Here is a 24,038-nt window from a genome sequence, read left to right as displayed (position 1 = left end):
AGACACGCTTTGACACTGTTTTTCTACTTGGCGCAACATCTTCCGACGTGTAAAAATGTTGTAGCTTCCCGTTCTGTTCGACCTACTTTACGAAGAACGCCAAAGTCACACAGTTTGAAAAGTCCAGTCCAATCAGGATTCTTGCCACGGCTTCTTTGTAGCTCTTCACAGGTAGGCCAGCTAAACACGGGTATCGCTCGAAAAATTCACCATAGCCCACAGTATGTACAGGATGATCTAAACTGCTTACGGTACTCACAACAGCCGTCAATGGGAAAATTCGGTTGCTTTCTCCCGAAAAGACCATCAGATTGACCATCCGAGAAATCGTTTCGCTTTGAGAAACATTCGCACTGGACAGCGACTGAGATTCTCCTTCAAGGTTCAACAGCTTATTTATTTCGGCGTCAATCTTTGTCGACGAAGAACCTTCGTCAAGAAAGGTGAAGGTAGATACTTTTGCCTACTTGCCGTACAGAACCACTGGGATTATACGGAAAATCGTGGCTGTTTTGATTCGGTTGTGCAGATTAACGATGTTTTGACGGTGCCCCGGAGTTATCAGAAGAAGTTGATTTGGTAGTAGTCGATGGGCTGGGATGCAGTGGCGGATGGTGCCTCTTGTCACAGCTCCCGATGCACATGTCCGTGTGGACTTGTAAGACCACCGTCCGTGGGGCACTAGACAGATCGCACAAAGTTGGTGTGTCTCTACCACTTTCAGAAGCTCGCCGAGTGACAAAGACTTGAACTTGTTACAGTCCATAATTCTGTGCTTTACGTTCTGGCAAATATAGCACGGCCTGTCCTAGTTTTCAACTTTCTTTCCCTGCTGCTCCAACTTCTTGGACTCGGAAGTCACGTGAGTATTGATGAACTCCTTTTTCTTCTTTAGCTTTCCATTTCCGCGTGTTCGAGATTCGTTGTTCATAATTCGAACGCTTTTCTGCCCCTCCTCTGTGTCATACAGTAGAATCCTACCATCAAAATAGCTTTCTAGAAGCTTACACAACTGCACCGGTACCTTAAGGCGGTGAAGCGCGTTTGCTATTGCTCCCCAGCTTGCGCTGTTGAACACATTCTTCACATCCAGACAGACAACCGCGCAGTAACGGATGCCGCTCCTTTTATGCTCGATTGCCACCTCAGCTGTTCAAACGACCGACTGGATGGCGTCCAGAGTAGATTTACGTTTTCTGAATCCAAACTGGTTGTGGGACAAACCGTCCGCACTTTCTGTATACGGTACTAGCCTGTTGAGAATCAACCTCTCCAATAACTCCAACGATCTTCCAGGGGCGGCCTGCAGGGACGGTAGAGAGGTAATCACCGGCTGTACGTACACCGGCTCTGTTCGCAACGGCTGTGCGCACGTTTGTTTACATGGTGAACTAGATAATGTTTGCTGCTGAACCATCTCAATCGCTCGAATCGGAGTGGACGTAGTGATCGGATCCTTTATAGCAGCAATTGAACCTACACATCCAGTAGCGACATTGCCAACAGCCCATTAGGTCGCAGGCTTCGACGATGAAAACTTATCTCCAGCATCCGTTCCCTCATTCGTCGTTGAAGATGGGATTTTTGGCACTGTTCCGGTGTATTTCGTTACCATTCCCCTTGGAGCACATTGCACTGGCGAGCGGAATCAGCGGGAATATTTCCTCGACATTTTCGACAATTGGAAATCCCCTTGCAGATTGGTCTATTCCCTGAATCCAAACCTGATCGTGTTGACTTTCTCGACTACGATAACTTCGACGACTCCGATGACTTTCTGCTCCTGCACTCAGGCAAATGGACTATCGATAAACATAGGAACCCCTTATGAAAATTCGCCACAAAAAATCGGATTGAAATTCATAAATTTGCCTTTTGAAACCAGAATTTGAAAACAAAAAACGTTTTCGCGCCAACCTGGAATCGAACCAAGAACCTTGCGATCGTTAGACCCGAGCGTACAACACGCGCCTATCGACGGCTTGATGTGGAGTGATGCTAAAACGATACATAAAGCGTTCGTATTGCAATAATGGTTCCACCTTTCATAAGGCAAAATATATGAAATTCGATAGTCCAGATCGCTGCGTGTGTGACCTCCACCTCAGCCAATAGAAGAGCGTATATGCTTTCTCAGCCAGAGCCTCCTCCTGTTCCTTCTTTTCTTCCTCCAACAGCATGAGTCGAAGTTTAAACAGTGTCGAACGCGTTTAAACAGTGTGGGTATTTCTTTCACAGCTCCAACGGGTATAACGACGCCCGGTACAAACCTTATACGTGGAGGCGTTATATTTGCATATATTATATGATGAAAATGGGCATGCAATTTGAGTGCATAGATGTTATTGCGAAAAATCTGTAATCTTATACGACTTAATTTATGATAACAAAATTGATTTGACAGCTGCTACGGTTTGATTCGAATTTCTTTGTAAGTGTATAAGGAACTAAACAAAGTACACTGAACACCGTTTTATGCGAGAAAACTCCTCAACCAAACGATTTCGAACATCCTGTTGCGCGGGTATGATGTAATTCGTACACGTTGACGACTTTTAACGTAAATTCTTATGCGACTTCTGGTTGTCGGGATATATGGTTAGTACTAACGAACGGGATGTAGATAGATGCATTTACCGGCCCGCCGATGTCACTTCGAACCCATTACCGGGTCAGAATTGCCAGTGATTCTTATTCGATCATTTGGAGTTGTGCATTAACCCCTCTACCGGCAGCATCATTTTATACCGCAAAATCAAAATTCAAATCGTTATAACTTTTTTGTTTTTCAATATTTTTGCACCATATTTTCACAAGTTCTCGAAAAACTCTTCTAGTTTTAGGATCTGCGTCGATATTGATGATTGGTAATCTGGTTTTGAAGATATTCCAAAATTCCTTGGGGGACCGACCCGTGACCAGAACCCCACGTTGATTCCTTAGGCTACAGAATTTTAATCGTATTCGGATATTCACTCTTCGGAACAATACATTAATGAGAGTATGTTGTGAAAAAATGAAGCAATTTGGTGCAGCCGTCTTTAAGTAATGAGCATTTAGGTTTCTGGAACCACGCTGGCCAAATAAAGAACTTAAAAACTTCATAAAACCTCACATCGTAATTTTCAGATATCTCCAAGAATTCTTAATTGATTTGTATGATTTTTTCAGAGTAGCTCCTTATTACCTGGTATAATAAAACTCACATTTTATTTTTTTGATAAATTGATCAAAAACAAAATGGCCGCCAAAGACATTTTATATGGAGAATGTCGGTCCCCCAAGGAACATCGGAATATCTTTGAAACCAGATTACCAATGATTAACATCGACACAGATCCCTAAACTAGAAGAGTTGTTTGAGAACTTGTGAAAAAATGGTACAAAAATATTGAAAAACAAAAAAGTTATAACGATTTGAATATTTATTTAGCGGTAAAAAATGAAGCTGCCGGTAGAGGGGTTAACTACGTAATAAATTGTTTCTAAATTTTCTACCGGAATATCTAATCATGGGGCAGGGGGATGTTCACCAACCGGCCAATTTGTCTTACGTAATTAATGTACAGCCCTTTACAAGTTTGTTGAAGAAGTCAAGAGAAAGTCTCTGAAAATTTAGATTTTTCTTGAGCTTCAAGTTCATGTGATGGGACTGCTTAAACAATTGACAACGCGACATTCAAAAAGCTTGGATCAACATTCGGACACTATCGTTACCGCGGTTCATCGTTTAAAATATCCTAGAATAGATCCTCCAACAATGTATCTATCGTTTACACTTTATTGGTATTGGTACCGAAAAATACCAATAAAATGGAAACGATTAAGAGAACGGTGATCAAAACCACAGCAAGACAATGTATCTATGTAAACCGTTGAGTTCTCGAAGCCTTTATTAACGCATATTGAGCAAAAACATAACCAACGAATAGATGATGTTGCACAAGTTCTTAAAAGCTTCTATGGAAACAAGAAAAACTCTAGCACAGCTAAACCATTCACTTTGGGTGGATGTGTAGATTTGTACGATCATAAGCGAAGCACGCATCTTTACGTACCTAGAGTGATTCTCCGATGAATGTGAAAGCTTAAATATTACACCTGAAACTGAGTCAGCTATTCCGGCTGCCTACAATGGTTTTTATTTGAGGTTTGTTCGAAAATTACTTCGATAAAAAAAACTTACTTGATCTTGCAGAGAATCGATCAAATAACACCACCAATAGCATTCCAGAATGTAGGACATAGCGGTCGAGGCACATAACAGAGCATTGGTTATAGATCCATCTCTTATGAGCACGTATACCAATACCGCAACCAGAATCATTGTGCAGTAGTAGGTTATGGCGAACGCATAGTTGACAAACGGTTTCAGCACATCAATTATCCTACAATTTGAAAACCTCAGTACTGTTCTTTATTATTTTTCTAAACGATATACTTTAAAAATTCTATGTGTTGTTTCAAAACCGGTTTCAATGTTAGTTCCAAATATTCTAACTGGACAGCATTCGGTGACGGTCCTATTTTTGCGTCTTGAACATGTCTGGCTCTACTTATGAGCGTTTCAAACCCATGGGATATGATCGACAGTTCCCCTCGTAATCCCATGAGTAATACGGACATCATGATGGTGGCATAAAATAATCTGCAATCCCAGAAAAAAGCCAACGTGACAATAAACATCTGCTGCATCGAAATTGTAAAAGTAGGCCCCAAATCGTGGAACTGTCGGGGTATTCCGAAGACACGATCTCTGGCGGCGCACGGTATCCAGATAAGAACTTGATTGCAGCAGAAGAACAGAATCAGTGCCAGAACACCGTGACTTGTTGCACGAGATGCTTCTTTGCGAACCCATGCGTCATAATCTGGATCACCCGATTTGCAGCGCCGACTCAAGACAAACTTCTTACCCGAGGAGGAAAGAATAACTCACCAATAACTTATGCATACCATATTTTGGTATCATACCAGAATTAGGTATTGTTCAGTTATCAATACCTCATTTTGGTATTATAATGGTATTTGAAAAAAATGTTTAAAACAGTTAAAAATACTTCATTTTGGTATTCGACAGCTATTGAGGACTGCTGGAGGTATTGAACTATAGTTCAAAAGTATTGAAAAATTTCACTTTTATATGAAAATCCATCAAGTATTATTTAGGTATTACAATACCTGATCTAAGTATCAGCTTGGTATTTGTAGAATATGCAGAAGGTATTATTTGAGGTATTTTACCTCTTATGCAGGGCTCATTCATACCTCATTCAGGTTGTAAGTATTGGAAATTATCTGGTATGGAATACCTCAATTTGGTATTCATTAGTTATTTTCTTCTGCTCGGGTACACTGTTCAATTGCTTCGCTGTTGTGCTGAACTGTGAATATCCTGACGAAGCATATGAGAAACCCAACGAACACCAAAACCGTGGCGTAGAGAGTTATTCTGTCTTCCTGATGGTGCAAATCGAAAACAAATTTGAACATCGCAACGAAAAACTGATAGGCACCCAAAAGTCGGTACAACGTCATACAGAAGCGCTTCCATGGCTCTCGGCTGTTGTTTTCAATACCTCCACCAATAATTACCAAATCCAGGCAACGAAAATGGTCTCTATCTAAATATCGATTAACGGATTCCTCAAGGCCATCCCTTAGAAGTCTAATCTTTGCGAGGCTACCGTTAGGCCAAACCATTGTGACAAGAACTCGATCAAAAACTGAAGGTGTCATTCGACTGGGTCAGTTTTAACAGAAGGCCAGGGCTTTGATTTATATTTTATCAGGTGCATGGCGCGTAGAGACCTAAATATATGCTATTACAATAATTAATAGGCAAGGTTATGTTATTGGCATACAGCTGGCAAACATTATATCAGTGAAGGATTGCAATAGGAAGGTGAAGCATTTCGACAAGGGCCGATTCTCTACTCCAACGCTACAGCTGTTTACAAAGTTCTGCACTGTAAACTTTGGCTAATATAATGCTCAATGACATTATTTTATGCAATGGTTGATTTTCGAATGTGTCAGCTATGTGATTTATTGCACCAAATTCTACAAAAAAAAAAAACATATCCAAGGTTAGTCACATAATAACTTACAACTTAGTAGTGCTAAATTCGACGTTCGGTTGTACGATAAAATGCAAATAGAATCTTGTACTGGCAGAACTGAGCAAATTTCTGAGTTTGTATAAAGGTATTGCATTCAAAATCACTCCTAATTATTGTTCTATTTAATTAGGGTTATGTACTACCTTGTTGCTAACAGAGGGTTGTACGACGAAAAATGTATTTTTTTTTCATAACTGTTATTCTGGTGTCAACTATCAGGAAGGCCACCCAATCAATGGGTGGATTATTCAACCATTTTTATACGCCCCGAAAAAAAGTGATCCGCTGAAATGGCCCGATAGCTGTCAACAACTCCTAATGTGTTTCCATTATCGCTCAGCCAATGAAAGTGAACTGCTTTGGACAGCGCCAACGTGTCAGGCTTGCGGCTAGAAAAAGTTGTTCGCGAATTCTTGCGCATATGATTTATGGTTGATTAGACGAAGCGCGGTCAAATCTGAGAAAAAAAAACTTACTGCAACTTAGCTTTTAATACAATCTGCTTAATGCGAGTACAGGACAGTGGGGCGAATGCTCGAAATCGTGAACTTTTTTTCAGAAGCGTGTTAAATCCTGTTCTAATCTGTATGGTGCCTTCAGATGAAAACTTTCAAAAAACATGTTACGGTCAAAAACATGCAAACTCTGATGGAATTAGATGGAAATTCGAGTCCAAGGTTTTGAGCATTGGTTCCACTGTGCGCTGCGCGAATCCGGCCCAGTCAAGTGGACCCTCCGGGAAGACAGCGCGCCAGTCACGGCGATCTTGATGGACTGATAGGAGCTGGCTGTCTTCGGATATTTTTCCTACCGAACTGTAGACAGGTTTTAATTGGGGGTGTCATAACAATCGTCAGATTATGATTTCTAAGCATAATACTTCCACAACGGAGGCGGAGACCAACTGACTCACTCTTGATGAAGGATTTTGCTGTTTAACGTAAGACCGATTTAATCATTCCAGAAAGGTAGCAAATGTGCAGAAATTTGTTCTACGCGGGGGTTCATCAACTCAACGAGATGAATCTCATCTTTGGGGCATGTTTGGATGGCAGATGAGCTTTATTAATTTTCATCACGTCAGATTGGGTTGAAGTGACACGTTGCGATAGATGCACCACGAGAACGTGAGGTTGAAGCAGGTCAGGTTCAGCCGAGGGTGCTTCTCTCTGTAACTGTTGAAAAAGCATTGCAGAATTTTGCATAACAAGTCTTTATAGAACCGTTATACTATAAGCTGTTGCAAAATGTTTTCTGCCTTGAAGGTCAGGAGCTTTTTATTTAAGTATCATTAACTCAGTACTATTATAATGATCGAAATAAATAGTTTTGACTAAGAAATAAAGCTTTTTTACACCTATAGTACCTTCATTGTATATATAGTAGCAATACCAAGAGCAACTCTTTTTCATTGAGGAAAATAAGGGAACAATTAGAGGACCTTCCTTAGCCGATTGGTTAGAGTCTGCGACTACAAAGCAAAGCCATGCGAATGCGAAAATGGCAACTTTGGCAAAGAAAGCTCTCCGTTAATAACTGTGGAAGTGTTCATTGAACACTGAGCTAAGAAGCTCACTTTGTCCCATTGAGAACGTAATGTCAAGAAGAAGAAGAAGGAGACTTCACTGATGGTCATATTTCATAACTTGAAAATTCACCTTCGCTTGCGCCACCTCTAAATCTTAATATTTTTGCTCAAAATTTGAGTTTTCTCATTTTATGTGATTTAAATTCAGAATAATACAATAATTTGTGGTTTTGAAAACTTTCGAAAAATAAGAAGAATTCAATTGCAATTCAGAACCACAAACACGTACGGTTCTCTTCCAACCGATCGAACTCGCCTTGACTCAAAATTGATGAAACTAACACCCCGTGATGTCATAACATTCTAATGAACCAGTTTCCATACATCTTCCCTCCAGCTAAAGACCGTTCCAGCTGGCAAGAAACCCCCCGGGTAAGGCGCCCCCAAGTGAAGAAAAAAGCGTTTATTCTCGTTAGAACTTTATGGCTTTTTAAAAGGGAACAGCCAAAGGGAAATTTATGGCTATCAGGTATTTAGAGATAAAAACAAATATTTATTTATTGACTTTAACGCGTTATCCCGAGCGCTCGCTCGGGAAACCGATCGAAATTCGAACACGCAGCTCTCTTCCTTCTGCTCTGCAATCACCTGCTCGGAGCGATTACACCAAATGATGACTCGGATCTCGGGGGCTTTCTCAGCGGCAGCAGGCGTGCAACCGAACCAGTCAGTCAGTCCAGGGGGAACCAGATTAAGGCTCCCGGCTGCCGAGCAATGGGAGATGTTCCCATGACGATCGTTGTCGGCATGGGTGGAACCAGGATTTTCATCAAAGGGGACGCTCCAGCACGTTACATTTTTTGCTACAAATACCGTTTTAGTAACGAAAATATTACAATCTTCGTTGATTCGTATTCTTCAGTATCTAAACACTGATTTCTGTAGTGAATTAGGCACAAAAATCAACTTACAATCTGGTAAAATTGCATGCAAGTTGACAGAAATCGTTAAAAATGTGTTTTCATCAATCGATATCATAAAAACTAGACGAGCTACGTAATTTTCGAAAACGACAATAGATTTAGCGATCCCAACTTGAGTAAGTAGCGAAATTTTCGAGCTTGAGCATGAGCATGAACATAGATGACCGTACAATTCGTAGTTGCTACTCTATGATTGACCAGAATCAAAATTGCACAGAGATTCAATCAATGAGGCTTGTAATAAGCTTACCATTCTCAATGTGCACACATCAAGAGCTCAAATTTTAAAAGTCAATAACGGAATCGGCTACGTCCTTACGACCTTACAACCTGGAGGCCGAGTATACCTCTGCATCTCCACGGTTGTCTTGGAAAGAATATTGGGTTAGTGTGATAAAGTAATGGTAATGGTGATACGATCCATCCAGATAATCACGCCTAATGCAGCCCACAGACGCTCAGACGGTTTGACAAAACATTGTCTCCGCCCCCAAGTTAGTCAAGTTCGTTGCAGCAGCCTTATATTTCGTAGCATGTTTTGAATGATGACAAATTCCATCCAGAATGAGTCGAAAAAAATAAAAATCGTGCTCGATAGTCTTCGATTTGGATTAAATTTTGCACATGTTTTTGGTATGATAGAATAAGCATTTTCCATAGAAAAATTGAATCCATGGAAGAAACTCTGATGGAATCTCTGCAGAAACTTCTAATTCCTGATGGAATCCCTAGGGAAACTCCACTCTAGGCTGAATATCTCAAGTAACTCCTAATGGAAACTCTGGAGGAACTCCTTAAGGGATCCCTTTAGAAACTCCAAATGAAATCCCTGTAAGGATTCCTGATAATATATGATATGGCGGAACTCCTGACGAAAAACTAAGAATAAATCCTGGTGGAATTCCTTCTCTGAAGAAACTTCTGAAGAAATCACGGGTTTCAGGTGGAATCTCTGAAGGAACTTCTGATGGAATGGTCGAGTACCTGTAGAGGAACTCCTAATGAAATATCTAGAGGAACTCCTGATAAAATCGCTGTAGGAGTTCCTGATATGACTCCTGATGGAACTCCTGTTAGAACCCCCAGAAGAACTCTGATGGAAGCCCTAAAGGAATTCTCGATAGAATTCTTATACTCCTGATTGAATACATGGAGGGAATCCTGATGGAATTTTTGGAGGAATTCCTAATGATATTCTTAAAAGAGCTCCTGATGGAATCATTGAAGGAACTTCAAATAAAATCGTTAGGAGAACTCCTGATGGAATCTCTGTGGGGACTCCTGATGAAATCCCTGAAGAAATCTCTGATAAGATTCCTGATAGAATCCCTAGAGGAACCCCTTATGATATCCCTAGAAGATATCCTGATGGAATACCTCGAGGAACTCCTGATATAATCTCTAGAGTACCTTTCAGGTGGAATCTTTGAAGGAACTCTTGACGGTATCCCTGGAGTAACTGCTGATGAAATTCCCATTAGAACTCTGATGGATGCCCTAATGGTACTCCCTATAGAATTCCTATAGAAATTCCTGATGGAATCCCTGGAGAAACTCCCAAATAGAATCCATGGAGAAATTCTTAAAGATACTCTTGAAAGAACTTGATGGAATCATTGAAGGAACTCCTGATAAAATCCCTAGTAGAAAAATTGATTTAATCCCAGGTAAAATTCCTGATAGAATCCCTGGAGGAATTCCAGGAGGGATCTCTGAAGGAACTCCTGATGGAATCCCTGGAGAAACGTCTGATGGAATCCTGATGGAACTCCTATTGAAAGACATAGGAGAACTCCTAATGGAATCCAGGAACACCAGATGGAATCTTTGAACCTAATTGAATCCCTATAAGAGCTCCTGATGAAATCTCTATTGAAATCTCTATTGAAAGACATAGTAGAACTCCTCATGAAATCCCTAGAGAAAATTTTTAAAGAATCACTGGAGGAATTCCAGGTGGAATGTCTGAAGGAACTGCTAATGAAATCCCAGGAACTCCTGATGAAATCCCTAAAAGAACTCCTGGGATTACCCAGAAAAACTTCTGATGTAATGCCTAGAAGATCTTCAAACGTAATCCCTGACGGAGTTCCTGAAAGAGGTATTCCTTTTGCAATCCCTAAAAGAAATTATGATGCATTTTCTTGAGAAACTCCTGATATAATCTCTGAAGGAATTTCTGATGGAATCTCTAGAGGAACTCCTAATGCAATCTCTACAGGAACTCCTGATAAAATTTCTGGAGGAATTTCTAATAAGATTGCTGATGAAACTCCTGTTAGAATCCCTAGAGGAACTCCTTATGATATCCCTAGAAGAAATCCTGATGGAATTCCTCGAGGAACTCCAGACATTATCCCTGGAGGAACTCCTGATAGAATATCTGGATGAATTCCAGGTGGTATCTCTGAAGGAACTCCCTGGAGGAACTACTGATGAAATCCCCTTGAGAAATATGATATAATTTCTACAGGATCTCCTGATGGAAATCTTGGAGGAATTCCTAAAGATATTCATGAAAAGACTCCTAATGAAATCAACGAAGGAAATTCTGATGAAATCCCCAGACAAAAAAACTCCTGATGAAATCTCTAGAGGAACTTCTGATATAATTCCTGGAGGATTTCTAGGTGGAATTACCGAAGGAACTCCTGATGTAACTTCTGGAGAAACTTCTGATGGAATTGCTAGAGAAACTCCGGATGGAATCCGTAGAGGAGTTCCAGGTGGAATCCTTGAAAGAACTTCTGATGGAATCCCAGATAGGATCCCTGAATTCTTGATAGATTCCCTAGAGAAACCTAGAGAATCCCTGGAAAAACTTTTTAAGGAACCCCTAGAGGAAATCCTGATGGAATCCCTTGAGGATATTTTTATTCCTAAGCGAAATCAAGAATTTTTTAATTGTATCTGAAATCCTTGAAATTATTTATCGAGATCTCATATATTATTGGTTGAGGGATTCTATGAGTATTTTTTCCATGAGTTCATCGAGAAATATCTCCAGATATACCTTTTCAGGGATGGTAGCTTGTTCCCTATTCACTATTTGCAACAAAAAGTAACTAAAGTCACTATATTCACAAAATTTATCACTTAAATTATTGTTTTTTTTTTTTTTTATACGGATGTGAAGAAACGATGAGTAATCTTACTAACTCAAACAGCAAAAAAAATTTATAAAAAAAAATCGTTGCAAATATTCTGGAAGAAATTTATGAAGCAAACTCTGAAAGACTTTAAACCCCCTTGATAAATTATAGAATCCTACCTATTTATAAAAAAAAATCGTTGCAAATATTCTGGAAGAAATTTATGAAGCAAACTATGAAAGACTTTAAACCCCCTTGATAAATTATAAAATCCTACCTATTTATAAACAAAATTTTGCAAATACTTCTGAAGGAATACCTGGTGGGATCTGCAGGATTCTATGGAGAAACCCATTAAAGATTTTCTTGCTGAAACCATGACGGAATAACAGGAGGAATTGTTTGAGAAATTTGTAGTTGAACCCATGAAAAAATAAGTAGGAATTAGTGGAGAAATACCGGGAGTATTCTATAAAAAATAGTAGGAATTACTGGAGGAATCTCTGAAAAATTTTCAGAATAAATCTGTTTGGAATTTCCGTAAGAAGTTCCTGGAGGAATACCGCAAGAAACTCCTGGAGAATTTTTTGCAAATTTTCTGAGAGGAGTCTCTGAAGGAACTTCTGAACGACTTTGAAATCCCTCGATGAATTTCCGTAAGAATTCCTAACGGTGGTAAACTTAGTTGTTGGGAAAAAATCCAAGAGGGAATTCTAGACTTACCTCGAGAGAAATCCCAGGAAAAATCTCTGGAATATTTTCGGAGTAAAAGCTGGGAAAAATTCCGTAGAAATACCCGGGAAAAATCATGAAGTAGGTTATGACTATTTCCCAAATCGGGGATCATTCTAAAAAAAAATATCTGAAAAAATTCCTGGAAAAATACCTAGAGAAATCCACGGAGAGAAATTTCTTAAACAACCCAACTAAAAGTTGTGTTGAGTTTGAATTAAACAAATTGCTCTTAAATTATTTCTGTTTAATAAACTATTGTTCAGCTACTAATGGTACATGGTAATTCCTGTATAAATTCTGAAGAAATCAATGAAGGAACTTTTTGGAGAATCCATTTAAATATCTGATGGATGCTCTAAAGTAATTTATGGAGGAAAAATTGTAAAATTTCAAAGGAATACTTGAAGCAGTAAGTACTTTCTGAAAATATATCTGGACGAATTCCTGGTTAAATTCTTGGAAAACCCCTTGCAGCCATTCCAAGAGAAATTCCTTAAGCAATTCATATATCACTAGATTGAAAACAGCCAGGAGTGGATATTACTGGATGAAATACTAGAGGAATTACTGAAGGAATTTTGGAAGGAATTCTTTGAGAAATTTCTGCAAAAATCTCTAAGAAATCCGGAGAAGCTCGGTAGTTATTTATGAAGAAGTTTTGTAGTCAATTTATTTTCTGATGTTAATTTCTGGATGAAGTAATTGCTCAAGTAATCCTTGAAAGAATCTTTGGTGGATATTCTGAAGGAAAACTTGAGTTTTCTGGATGAATTCTACTGAGAAATTTCTAAAGCGTAATTTCTGCAAGACATTATGTATGAATCTCTGGAAGAATCCTCATAATATTTCAAGAGGGAATCTGTGGAAGATTATGTATAAGTGGAATTTTTTAACAAACCTTTAAAAAACTTCTGGTAACACTCTTGACATTATGAGGGAGGGGTTCCTTGGAAAATATTCAGGAGGAATTCCTGAAAAAAAATTATAAAGAATACTGATGGAAGCATTGGAAGAATATCTAAAGCTTGAGCTTGAGCTTAATTGGCTGCCCGTGGTTGCTACTCCAGTATCGCCAGATCAGCTGCACTTACACAAGGAACCATCCAGATGACTGCTTGGGAGGCACCCTCAGTGTATAAGTGCTGGTGATCTTCTATATTTAGGCAACAATGGTGCCTGCCACGTCAGAATGCTGACCAATGAGGGGAAGGGGAAGGAATTGATGATGCATTCAACTGGCTCCCACGGTATATACCACTGCGTCAACGCCAGTTCATGCGGGAAGGGTGAAAGGGTGGGGTATTTTTTATGGCAGAAAGGCTTGCTAGTTTGGTTAGTAGACTGCTTATGTATCAGGCGTATGGAAGGCATTTTATAGCATGATGAACGAATGAAAGCGTAGGGAAACGCTTTATTTCTGTCCGTCTCGGGTTCTAGCAAATGCTATCACAGTTCATAGATACATCAACTGTGATATATAGAAGCAAGTGAAAGATACAATTACAAAGTACGAGGAAAGGGACGGGCCTGGGATTGAACCCATAACCTTCTGCTTATGAAGCAGAAGCGGTAGCCATTAGACCACCAACCCCGTCTCTGAATCATTGGAAGAATCTCTAAAGGAGGAAACCTTAAGGAATTTGTTGGGAATTTTTCTGTAGAAATCTCTGGATGAATCACCAATAGACGAATGACTAGGGGATTTCACTGAGGAAATCCTGGTTGAATTTGTAGATGATTATTTGGTGTAATATCTGGGAGGAATCCTAAAAGAATCACTGTTGGTCGCTTCTGGTGGATCTTCTTTATGAATTTATGGTGCAATTTCTGGCGAAAATTCTGAAAGAATTAATTAATTGATTAAATTTCTCAAGGAAGTTGGTTGAGTTGAATTATTGACGAATGTCTAAAACAGGAAAACCTTAAGGAAGTTGTTAGAGAATTCTTGAAAGAAATTGTGGAGGAATCTCTTCTGTTTATTTCCGAAGAAATCCTTGGTGGATTATTTTAAAAACCTAGAAAATTTTGCCGGATCCCAGAGGAAATTTCTGCTTGAATCTCTAAAGGAATTTCTAGAGGAATCCCTAATTTTCAGGTGAAATCTCTTGTGGATTTTCTAAGATAATTCTTAGAAGAATTTCTCGAGAAATCTGGTGGGATTCCTTGATGAACCGTTGAAGGAATCCCTGGTGGATTTTCTGGATTTTCGCTAAAGGAATCCTTGGTGGAATTCTGGAAGATTTTCTAAAGGAGGAATATCTTGAGTAATTTGTTGAGGATTTTTTGTAGAAATTTCTGGAGGAAATTCCGATGTAATAATCAGGAGAATTCCCTGGTAAGATTTTTGGACAGTACTGGGAAAACCTTTGTAGGATTTCTTTGAAAAATCCATTGTGAGATTTGAAAAATTCCTGACAGATTTTTTTTTTGTGGAATTACTGAAAAACTCTCGGATGATAACTTCTGACGGAATCCGTGTAGGATTTTCTGGAGGAATCCTTGGTGAAATTATTGGAAGAATTTTTGAAGGAATCTCTGGATGAGTTTCTGTGTTGCTATTCTTGGAGTATTCTATTTAGGAATTCCTGGATAAATCTCTAGAGGAATCATTGGGGAAAATCGTGGAGGTTATTCAGGAGTAATTTATTTAGTCAGTCCTATTAACAACGCAAAATTCAATAATAAATTCCACTATTGCCTTCGGGACATCCCCTTGCGAAAATTTTAGATCCAAGTGGGGGAATTTCCACTTAGTTACTTTCTTGTTTTGTCACTTTGTAAACCCCATCGGCCTAATTGTCTGAATATAGATCCCTACATGTTTCCAATGATCAAATACCGGTGTTCGATGATGAGCCACAACAATAATCGCGTGTCAAATTGTTCAAGAGTCACTATTTGATTGCAATCTGTTGTCTTCTTCTGCTGCATCAAATTCACGGAACAATCGAAAATATCCTCTATTCCGGATCCATAATCACATCCGCATTATACGAGCAGACATCACTCGAAATATGGCGAATAATGTTGGTGCAACAAAATCTAACAGATCGTCAAGCGGTCCCACGAACACAACTTGGTTTGACTAACTTGCGAGCGGAGTCAATGTTGGTCAAACCGTATGAGCGTCTGTGGGGTGCATTAGCTAGTCTGAATCGTATGTGGGCCGCATAACCGGATTCATAATGTTACTCGATCACGCTTTTTTTTCTAGAAATTTTACTTTCAGAAATTTTGTTTAGATTACTTATATTAATTTTCTTGGGTATTTCCTGAAAGTATTCATGGACTATAAAAGCTAAAAGATGTATTAGATTGAACTCTGAAAAATAACTGCAACCATTCATAAAGTTTCCCAATTTAATTTTTGTTTGTTTGTTTGTTTACAGAAATCGCTGGATCGGTTCTTAGATACGCCTCGTTTTGGAAAAAAATGATATAATCTCTTCGGATTTAGGTGTTAGAGTGTGTTATACTTGATGGAATGCCTGAAGAGGTACTAGAATAATCCGAGAAGTTATGCTTGGAAAAATATTTAGGGATAATCCAATTATTCGAAGTATTTTGCAGCCCAGAAAGCAATTCTGGAGGAATTCCTGCGACAGTATCTGAAACTATTACTCAAAACAAATTACTAGAAGAATACCTGGAGAAGTTTTTGAGGAAATTCAAGAAGGAATGCTTGCAAATCTTTGAAGTTATTTCTTGGGGAATACCTACCAAGGGCAATTCCTGGGGATTTTCTTTGCCCAATACTTGATCATATTTTTGAAAATTCGAGAGATTGTCCCTATGGGAATTCCTAAATAATGTTTGCAATTCTGTAAGAATTCTGTAAGAATTCCATGTCAAAGTTATCTCTTAGAGAATTAATGAAAGAGTTCTCAGAGGTATGCAAACGCAAATATTTTCAATAGTCCCAGGCTGCATTTTGTCAAGAATTTCTAGAGAAAAGGGATTTTTTAAGAGAGGTCTTGAAGTAAAAGTAAAATACTTATGTAGTTATTAATTCATTCATAGGATATTTATAGACCCTATCTGGCTGCGCCCACGATCGTCGGTTAAAGCCGATACCTTAGTGCGGGTGCGTGAGCTTGTCCCTTGTCTTTTGTGGTACGGCGGCTTTTGTACAACAGCTCCGAACTTATCTTAATCCGGTGCTGAAGAGCAACGCCGTTTCGTGCAACCACACCACGCCGACCGGCGCATAAAAACAGGAGATCGAGGTTCGATTCAGAAGGGCCCTTCGTTCGATTGGTGCATCTGGCTATAGTAGGTAAATACGGCAATTGGGTGAAAGACAAATGGACGGGATTCAGATGATCTCGTGCCGAGGGGCCTGGGAGAGGTGAACTATCAAATGATAATAAATAATAAAATCAATAATAAATGCATCGGAAGGATTATGCCATGTTTCATTGGAAAACGGTGGGGACTGTTCGATTGGTTCATGAAATAGGCATTGGAATTCTTTGAAAGTCACCGATTGCAATACATTTCTGATTTGTCTTCGATTTCAAGACGAATAAACCATTTTCATAAGTAAAACACTGAAATTTACTGTGATATTCATATGAATTTTCCCAGTTTGCATAATTTTGCGGCAAAGGCGTAATTTAAAGAATTTCGTGGCTTTTGCGTTATTCCAATTTCAAAACTGAACACCTGCCGAAGCTATCGTCCAACAAGCTTGTTTTCTTCTATCAGTAATTTTTTTTAAAAAGTAATTTTGAAAAGAATGATAGTTCACATCAATGAAAATACATATTTGTCAACGAACAGTTCGGATTCCGACAAGTACATTCGATCACTCAACAACTTTTTAGTGTAACACATTTGATTTGTTCCAACAAATCTGAAGGCTATTCAATTGGTTTTGTTCTCTTGATATAGAAACAGCATTCTTCAGTGTTTGGGCACGAAACATTTCGGTCAGTTTATCGAACTTTTAGAGGTCACTGTCCCTTCACATGGATTCGCACGACAAACCGTGCACAAAACCCATTCACCGGACGACTTCATCACTTTGCAATTTCGTCTGGAAATCGCAGCCTGAATCGCACTTTCTGCAATAACAGCACCCGCGCAATCGAAATTGATAATTCCCGGCAATAAACTCACCATCAGGCGAACGGTTATGGGACTGTTTGGAGGTCGATAAAATTACTGTCCATCGGGGTCCACAAAATCAACGGGAGAAATGTGCATAAAACCCCCAATTGGGCTGTTGCTTTCCCAGTAAAACACGCCATGCTGTTATGTCAACGACTACATTTAGTCAGCAAATACTGGTTGCACCCATGACATGACGGTTGGTTGTTGCTGGCGCTGAGTTGATTGGGTTTTACGACTTTTTGAAAAATTGCGCGATACACGAATAAAATTCGCATTATTTAATTTAAAGTCCGGGACAAATCGTGACGCTTGCCTTTGTCAGAACCCAAAATGATGATGCGACGATAGAAGGCCGCTCTTTGCACAAGAGCCAAAAGTGACGCGATGAAAACTACAGTCGAATCGAAAGTGATGGCTGACGACAGCGAAAGACAAATTTTACGACCGACGAGAGATAAACTTAATCAAAGCATCCGAACCGGGATTCTGAGCGATACACAACTATTTTGCATGATGATTGTGCGGTCGCTTTTGTGAAATATAGTAAATGTGGGAATGGGATTCAAATTGAATAAAATCGTTTGCTAGAAAACTGCGGCTGCGGTCATAAAAAGTGGGATAGTAAAATCTCGTTTGGAGCACGCTGCCGGGCTGGACTCTGTGCGAATATCGAGAGGTTAATGGGATTAGCAGCTGTAGCAATTATGTTGACAACTGATATGTCAATCAGCTTTATGATGGGCGGTTAGATATTATGTTTAACAAGCTGTATTAATTTTAACGTGAATTTGGTCGTATTTTAGATAGTAAAAAATGAAACGTTGCCATTGCCAACATCGAATTGTCAATCTATTTTCCAGTCTGTTTTTTTTTTCATTGTTCAGTGGTGTATAAAACTTTAATCATAGCACTGTGAGGTACTGATTCGCGATAAAGAATCAAACAAACGCTAAAGAAACATTTTTTCTCTTAGTAAAAAGCAGTATTCTACTTGCTTATATCATTTGCAGAACTAATGTGGAGCATGAATTTTCAGTAGTGTCTTGCAATAATATGGAAAGCAATCAATTTATGCATGAACAAAACTTAACTTTCGAAAAAAACCTTAGCTTTTTTTAGCAACATTCATAGATTACAAATATTTCAACGAAAAATGTTGTTCCGATCTTTTTACAAGAAGGGTCATTCCGATTAGACCTGTGCGCCGCCGCACCACGCCACCGCCGGTGGTTCATTTCACGGCACGCTGTTTTTTAAGGAATTCCTATAGGGATTCCTACAGAAATTCATCTAGGAATTTATCCAAGAATTTTTCTAAGTATTCCTCTAAGGACTCCAGGAATGTCTCTATCAACTTCATCTTGACACCTTCCAGAGATTCTTCAGTGATTTTTCTTGGAATACCTACTTGGATTTCTCATTGAGCTCTTTCAGAGTTTCCTGTCCGAATTCCGTCAGATATTACTTTAGAATGCCTGTAAGACCAGCAATCACTCTAAGAATGCTTACAGAGATTCTTTTAATAACCACTCAACGGTTCTCAAAAGAATTCTCGATAAAAATCTTTTGAATTTTTTCTAGGAGTTGCTCCAAGAAACTACCAAGGAATATGTAAAGAAGGTCTATCAAATATTCCTCAAATAATTGAAGCAAGTGTTTGCCCAGGAATTATTATCCAATTTTTTTTTTTCAAAGTTCTCTCTCATATGTTTATTTTAAAGAATCCTCCAGTGATTTCTTCCTAAATAATTTCAAAGATATTCCTTAGACTCCTCTGGCGTTTCTTAAGGAACTGATATAAGGTTTTTCTCCATTCCTTATCGGTATTTTGATTGTTTTTTTCGGTGATCAGTAGTAACTTCTCAAAAAATACTTTAGAAGTCTCTTTTGAAAAAATCCTGTTATAAAAGATAATTCAGGGATTTCTTCAAAAAATCCTGCAAGAATTCTTCTATCAACCTAGAAACCCTTCCTGGATTTTTTCATATGTTTCTGCTCTTTTCCCTCCAATTTTTATTCACATCAAAAATTCCTTTAGTAATTACTCAAATCGTTGTTTCAGGCATCCATCGAGAAATTTTTGCAAGGATTATTTCAAGAATTCTGCCAGCGACCTGAAATTTCTCAAAGGATTACATAGATATCGGATACCTGCATTTCTTCTTCGAATTTCTGAAAATGGTCATCCATTGAGGATTACTTTTGAAATTTATCCAGAACACTCTCAATCGAATCTCCTAGAGATTCTCTAGATATTTTCACATGGATCTTCTTCATCGACTTCTCCCGGTATACCACCAAAGATACTTCTTCGACTTTATCCGTCAAATGTTCATCTAACAAATTTTCCAAGGAAACTTCTTTAAAGTTTGTTCCAGGATTCTCTATTAAATTCTCAACGATTTTCCACGTTGTACTTTCACAAATGTCTTTGGTAATTTCGACAATAATTCTTTCAGGAAATATCTTATTTATTTGGTTTTACATCAATTATCTTGATAAAACCTCGCCAACAATATTTCGCCAATTCACTCGGTTGATGGCCGCTTCTCTCCATCCTCGACTGCGACCCACGCTCTCCAGGTCCTGGTGCACCTGGTCAATCCACCTAGCTCGCACCCACGCCTTCTTGTTCCGACCGGATTCGTAGCGAACACCATCTTTACGGGGTTGTTGTCCGGCATTCTTGCAACATGCCGTGCCCAGCATATCCATCCAGCTTTAGCTACCTTCACGATACTGGCTTTGCCGTAGAGTTGAGCGAGCATGTGGTTTATCCTTCGCCGCCACACGCCGTTTTCCTGCACGCCGCCGAAGATCGTCCTTAGCACTCGGCGTTCGAAAACCCAAAAAGCTTGCAAGTCCTTTGTACATCGTGAATTTGGTGCGGGGTGAATCTTTATGGACCGCAGTTTCTTCTGGAGCCCATAGGCACGACATCCGCATTAGCCCAATAGCCCAACTAGTGTTGCTTCGCGTTTAAGGCGAGTGAACAAATCTGCCACCGTTTCAAATTTTCTCCCAATAATATCCATGTCGTCCGCGAAGCAAACAAATTGTCTGGATCTCGTGAAAATCGTTCCTCGACTGTTAAGTCCGGCTCTCCGCATGACAACTTCAAGCGCAACATTGCACAACAGGCACGAAAGTCCGTCGCCCTGTCGTAATCCCGCCGATACTCGAACGAACTGGAGTGTTCGCCAGAGATCTTCACGCAGTTTTGCACACCGTCCATCGTTGCTCTAATCAATCTTGTGAGCTTCCCGGGAAAGCTGTTCTCGTCCATGAGCTACCATAGCTCTACACGGTCAATACTGTCGTATGCCGCCTTGAAAACAATAAACAAATGGTGCGTAGAGACCTGGTACCCACGGCATTTCTGGAGGATTTGCCACACGGAAAAGATCTGGTCCGAACTCGTTTGCTATAGGTGATAGACGACGGAAGAGAATCTGAGATAGCACTTTTGTAGACGGAGTTTAGGATAGTGATTGCACGGTAACTTTCACACTCCAGTTTGTTGCCCCTTTTGTAGATGGGGCATATTACCCCTTCCTTCCACTACTCCGGTAGCTGTTCTGTTTCTCAGATTGTGCCAATCAGCCGGTGCATACAAATGGCCAACCTCTCCGGGCCCATCTTTATGAGTTCAGCTCCGATACCATCCTTGCCAGCAGCTTTGTTGTCTTTGAGCTGGTGAATGGCATCCTTAGCCTCCCTCAAAGAGGGGTCTGATTGGTTTCCATCGTCCGCAGTATTGACGATGGCATTCCCTCCACTGTCTCGTTCCTCATTACCTGTGCTCTCAGCACAATTCAGGTGTTCGTCGAAGTGCTGTTTCCACCTTTCGATCACCTCACGCTGTTCCGTCAAAATGCTTCCATCCTTATCCCTGCACATCTCGGCTCGCGGCACAAAGCCGTTGCGGGATGCGTTGAGCTTCTGATAGAACTTGCGTGTTTCTTGAGACCAGCACAGCTGTTCCATCGCCTAGCACTCCGTCTTCTCCAGGCGACGTTTTTTTTCTCCCGAAAGAGCTGTTGCCGTTTCCGTCTATAACGCTCCACGTTCTGCCGGGTCCCTTGCTGCAGCATGACCGCCCGCGCTGCGTTCGCTTTTGAAATGAATTGGATGTTATTTGCTTCGATAAGCAACTGTGGTTGTCCGTCGTATGATTCGATGGGCAAGCCTCGCATGTATTCAGCGACAAGTTCCGTCAGTCGTCTAGGCGTATTGTGCCACGGGGTGTGGGTTCGTTTCCCGCTCCAGCCGTTGAAAACTTTTCGTCAAACGAAAAATTCATCTTTGGGCTACTGGGTGTTTTGTGTTGTCCGTTGCCTAATGTTAGTGATCGTTCAGTCTGTGCAGCCTATGTGCCGAAGACGGTGTAAATGGATCATTGAAGGTAGTTTTTGTCAGTGCTCTCCGCATCAAAACAAAAGCGCCACTGTATATGGGATTTAACATTGTGACAGCATTGCTGTTCTGTCAAACACACAAGGCTACGGTGGCGCTATCTATGCTTTCCATAGCGGCCGTTTTGGTTATTTTAATGATCCATTGTCTTTTTCTTCCTTTTCTTGAAGTCCGCACAGTATCGCAGTCGGTGGTTGATTCTCTGACACATTTTGCATGGTTCGAGCTTCTTTTCTTGGCTGCACGTAGCGGCTGGGTTGCTGGCTTCGCTGTGGAGTTATAGTCCTCCCTTCTCCTTGTGCAGCATTTTCCCGGATTGGGGAACTGCTTTCGGCTGCCGCGACGGCTTGAATTCCACGTCAACGTTGGCCTCACAAACATCTACCCCGATGTCCATCAGGAAGTCTGTCAGCGTCCGCAGCCTCTTCGGAAACGGTTCAACTCACGATTCTCGCGAACCGGCATTTTATCGAGCAGTGGTTTGATTAGCAATGGGACAAAGTGTTTATGAAACTCCACGGCCTCCAGATGACTACAGAGTTGCTCGTTCGTGTTTCCGAATGGAACGAAGATCCGGAGGTTATCCGCTTTCGGAGGTTGCAGCTGATTCACCATATCCAGCAGGCTCTCGAGTAGTTGTTCTGGGCGGCCGAAATGCCAACGCAGCTTCTCGATAGCCCTCGGGATTGAATGAGGGAGTTTGTAGGTTTAGCCCCTTCCTCACGGCAAACTGCGCCTTGGTCGGTCCAGTCCGCTTTTGCTCAAAACCGTTTTGACTCATTTTATTCACCTTCTGCATGCCTTTATGATTGAGGGGCCTGGATGGCGGGATGGACCATTCCTCGTCGGACGATTCGGAAGATTAGCTCGACAATTCGGATTCTTCGTCGTCCTCGCCAGTGGTGGAAAACGGTGAACAGAGTTAGTTCATGCACTACCGAAAAAAAACTCCTGCGACAATGATTCCTTTTGTGTGATTGCGTTCTTGCTTTTTTTGCTCACCATTCCATCAAAACGAACACTGTAGAGGGCATAGATCAACATAATTTTGTAAAGATTCCCTATGATATTTCTCCTATAACACCATATTTCGGTCAATGTTATCTTTCTTCTAAAATCGTAATCCTCCCAGTTATTTACAAAAACATAGCAGTAAACGAGAAAAGAACGATTGCGAGCAGACTTTGTTCATCCAGCAATCAAGCTCTTTTTACATTAACATTGGTTTATTTTGCGTAAACGACATGATGCTTTCAATCACTAGTCCTCGCTTTCCTCGTCCAAGTCATCGTCGTCTGTCGCTAGCTTTTTGATATTTTCCTTGCTCAGCGTCAACACCTTTTCAATGATTTTACTAGCAGGACCGTCGCCATCGAGTTTTGACACCGATTTTGTCCCCTTTCGGATCGAGAACTCCGCCAACTGCGTACCCAAGGCCGCCATTTTCTTCTCGAACGACTCCTGACTCCCGCTCGATCTGTTCCGCTTTCTTTCGGAGCATTTCCGCTTTTCAGGCCTTTTGCTCCTTATTTTCTTCGGCACGCATTTGCAGCCCCAACTCCATCTTCTTTCGCTCGAATGTGCAGCTGCATCTCCCTTTCTCTTTTCCGCAGCTGCAGCTCCACTACCATCTCCTCATAATGCCCCTTTTTGCGATCCTCTAGCGCTCGCACCTATGCTTCAACACTAGATGCGCCCAAGCGAGAGTTGACGCTGGATTTGTCTGATTCATTGACTTCCTTGCGGCTGCGCTGCTGCTTCCTGGCTTCTCGTTGCTTCCGTTACTCCTCAGTTTTCACATGGCAGTCTGCGTTCTGGCAAATCTACTTTTTCGGTAACTTGCCTGACACAAATTGATACAACAGGAATGGAACCACGCGGAACAACCATCACAACCGATCATTTCTCCGTTCTCAGTCGAAGAACCGCAGTTACCGCACGGAGTTTCCGTGAAATCAAAGACGTGTTGGTTGACGGAACTGGAAGCCATATTTGGGGCAAGATTGGCTTCTCACAAGAACACAATCGTGTGTCGCTTTATTTTGAC

General features: G+C 40.5%; 2 protein-coding genes across 2 annotated transcripts in view; both read right to left on the bottom strand.

The window, feature by feature from the left end:
• Positions 1 to 24,038, bottom strand: part of LOC5574666 (calcium uptake protein 3, mitochondrial) — a 237,660-nt gene that overhangs the window by 188,402 nt on the left and 25,220 nt on the right. The window lies entirely within an intron of this gene.
• On the bottom strand, positions 3,876 to 5,722 carry LOC23687420. Its single transcript, XM_011495296.2, has 4 exons — positions 5,355 to 5,722; positions 4,442 to 4,916; positions 4,187 to 4,388; positions 3,876 to 4,129 (listed from the first exon to the last, which is right to left on the bottom strand). Exons 1-4 carry the CDS (start codon positions 5,701 to 5,703, stop codon positions 3,896 to 3,898), a joined length of 1,260 nt encoding a protein of 419 aa, XP_011493598.2. The 5' UTR covers positions 5,704 to 5,722; the 3' UTR covers positions 3,876 to 3,895.

This window comes from Aedes aegypti, chromosome 3, assembly GCF_002204515.2.
Source record: "Aedes aegypti strain LVP_AGWG chromosome 3, AaegL5.0 Primary Assembly, whole genome shotgun sequence".
Lineage (NCBI taxonomy): Eukaryota > Metazoa > Arthropoda > Insecta > Diptera > Culicidae > Aedes > Aedes aegypti.
This window is presented reverse-complemented; position numbering and strand designations above follow the sequence as displayed.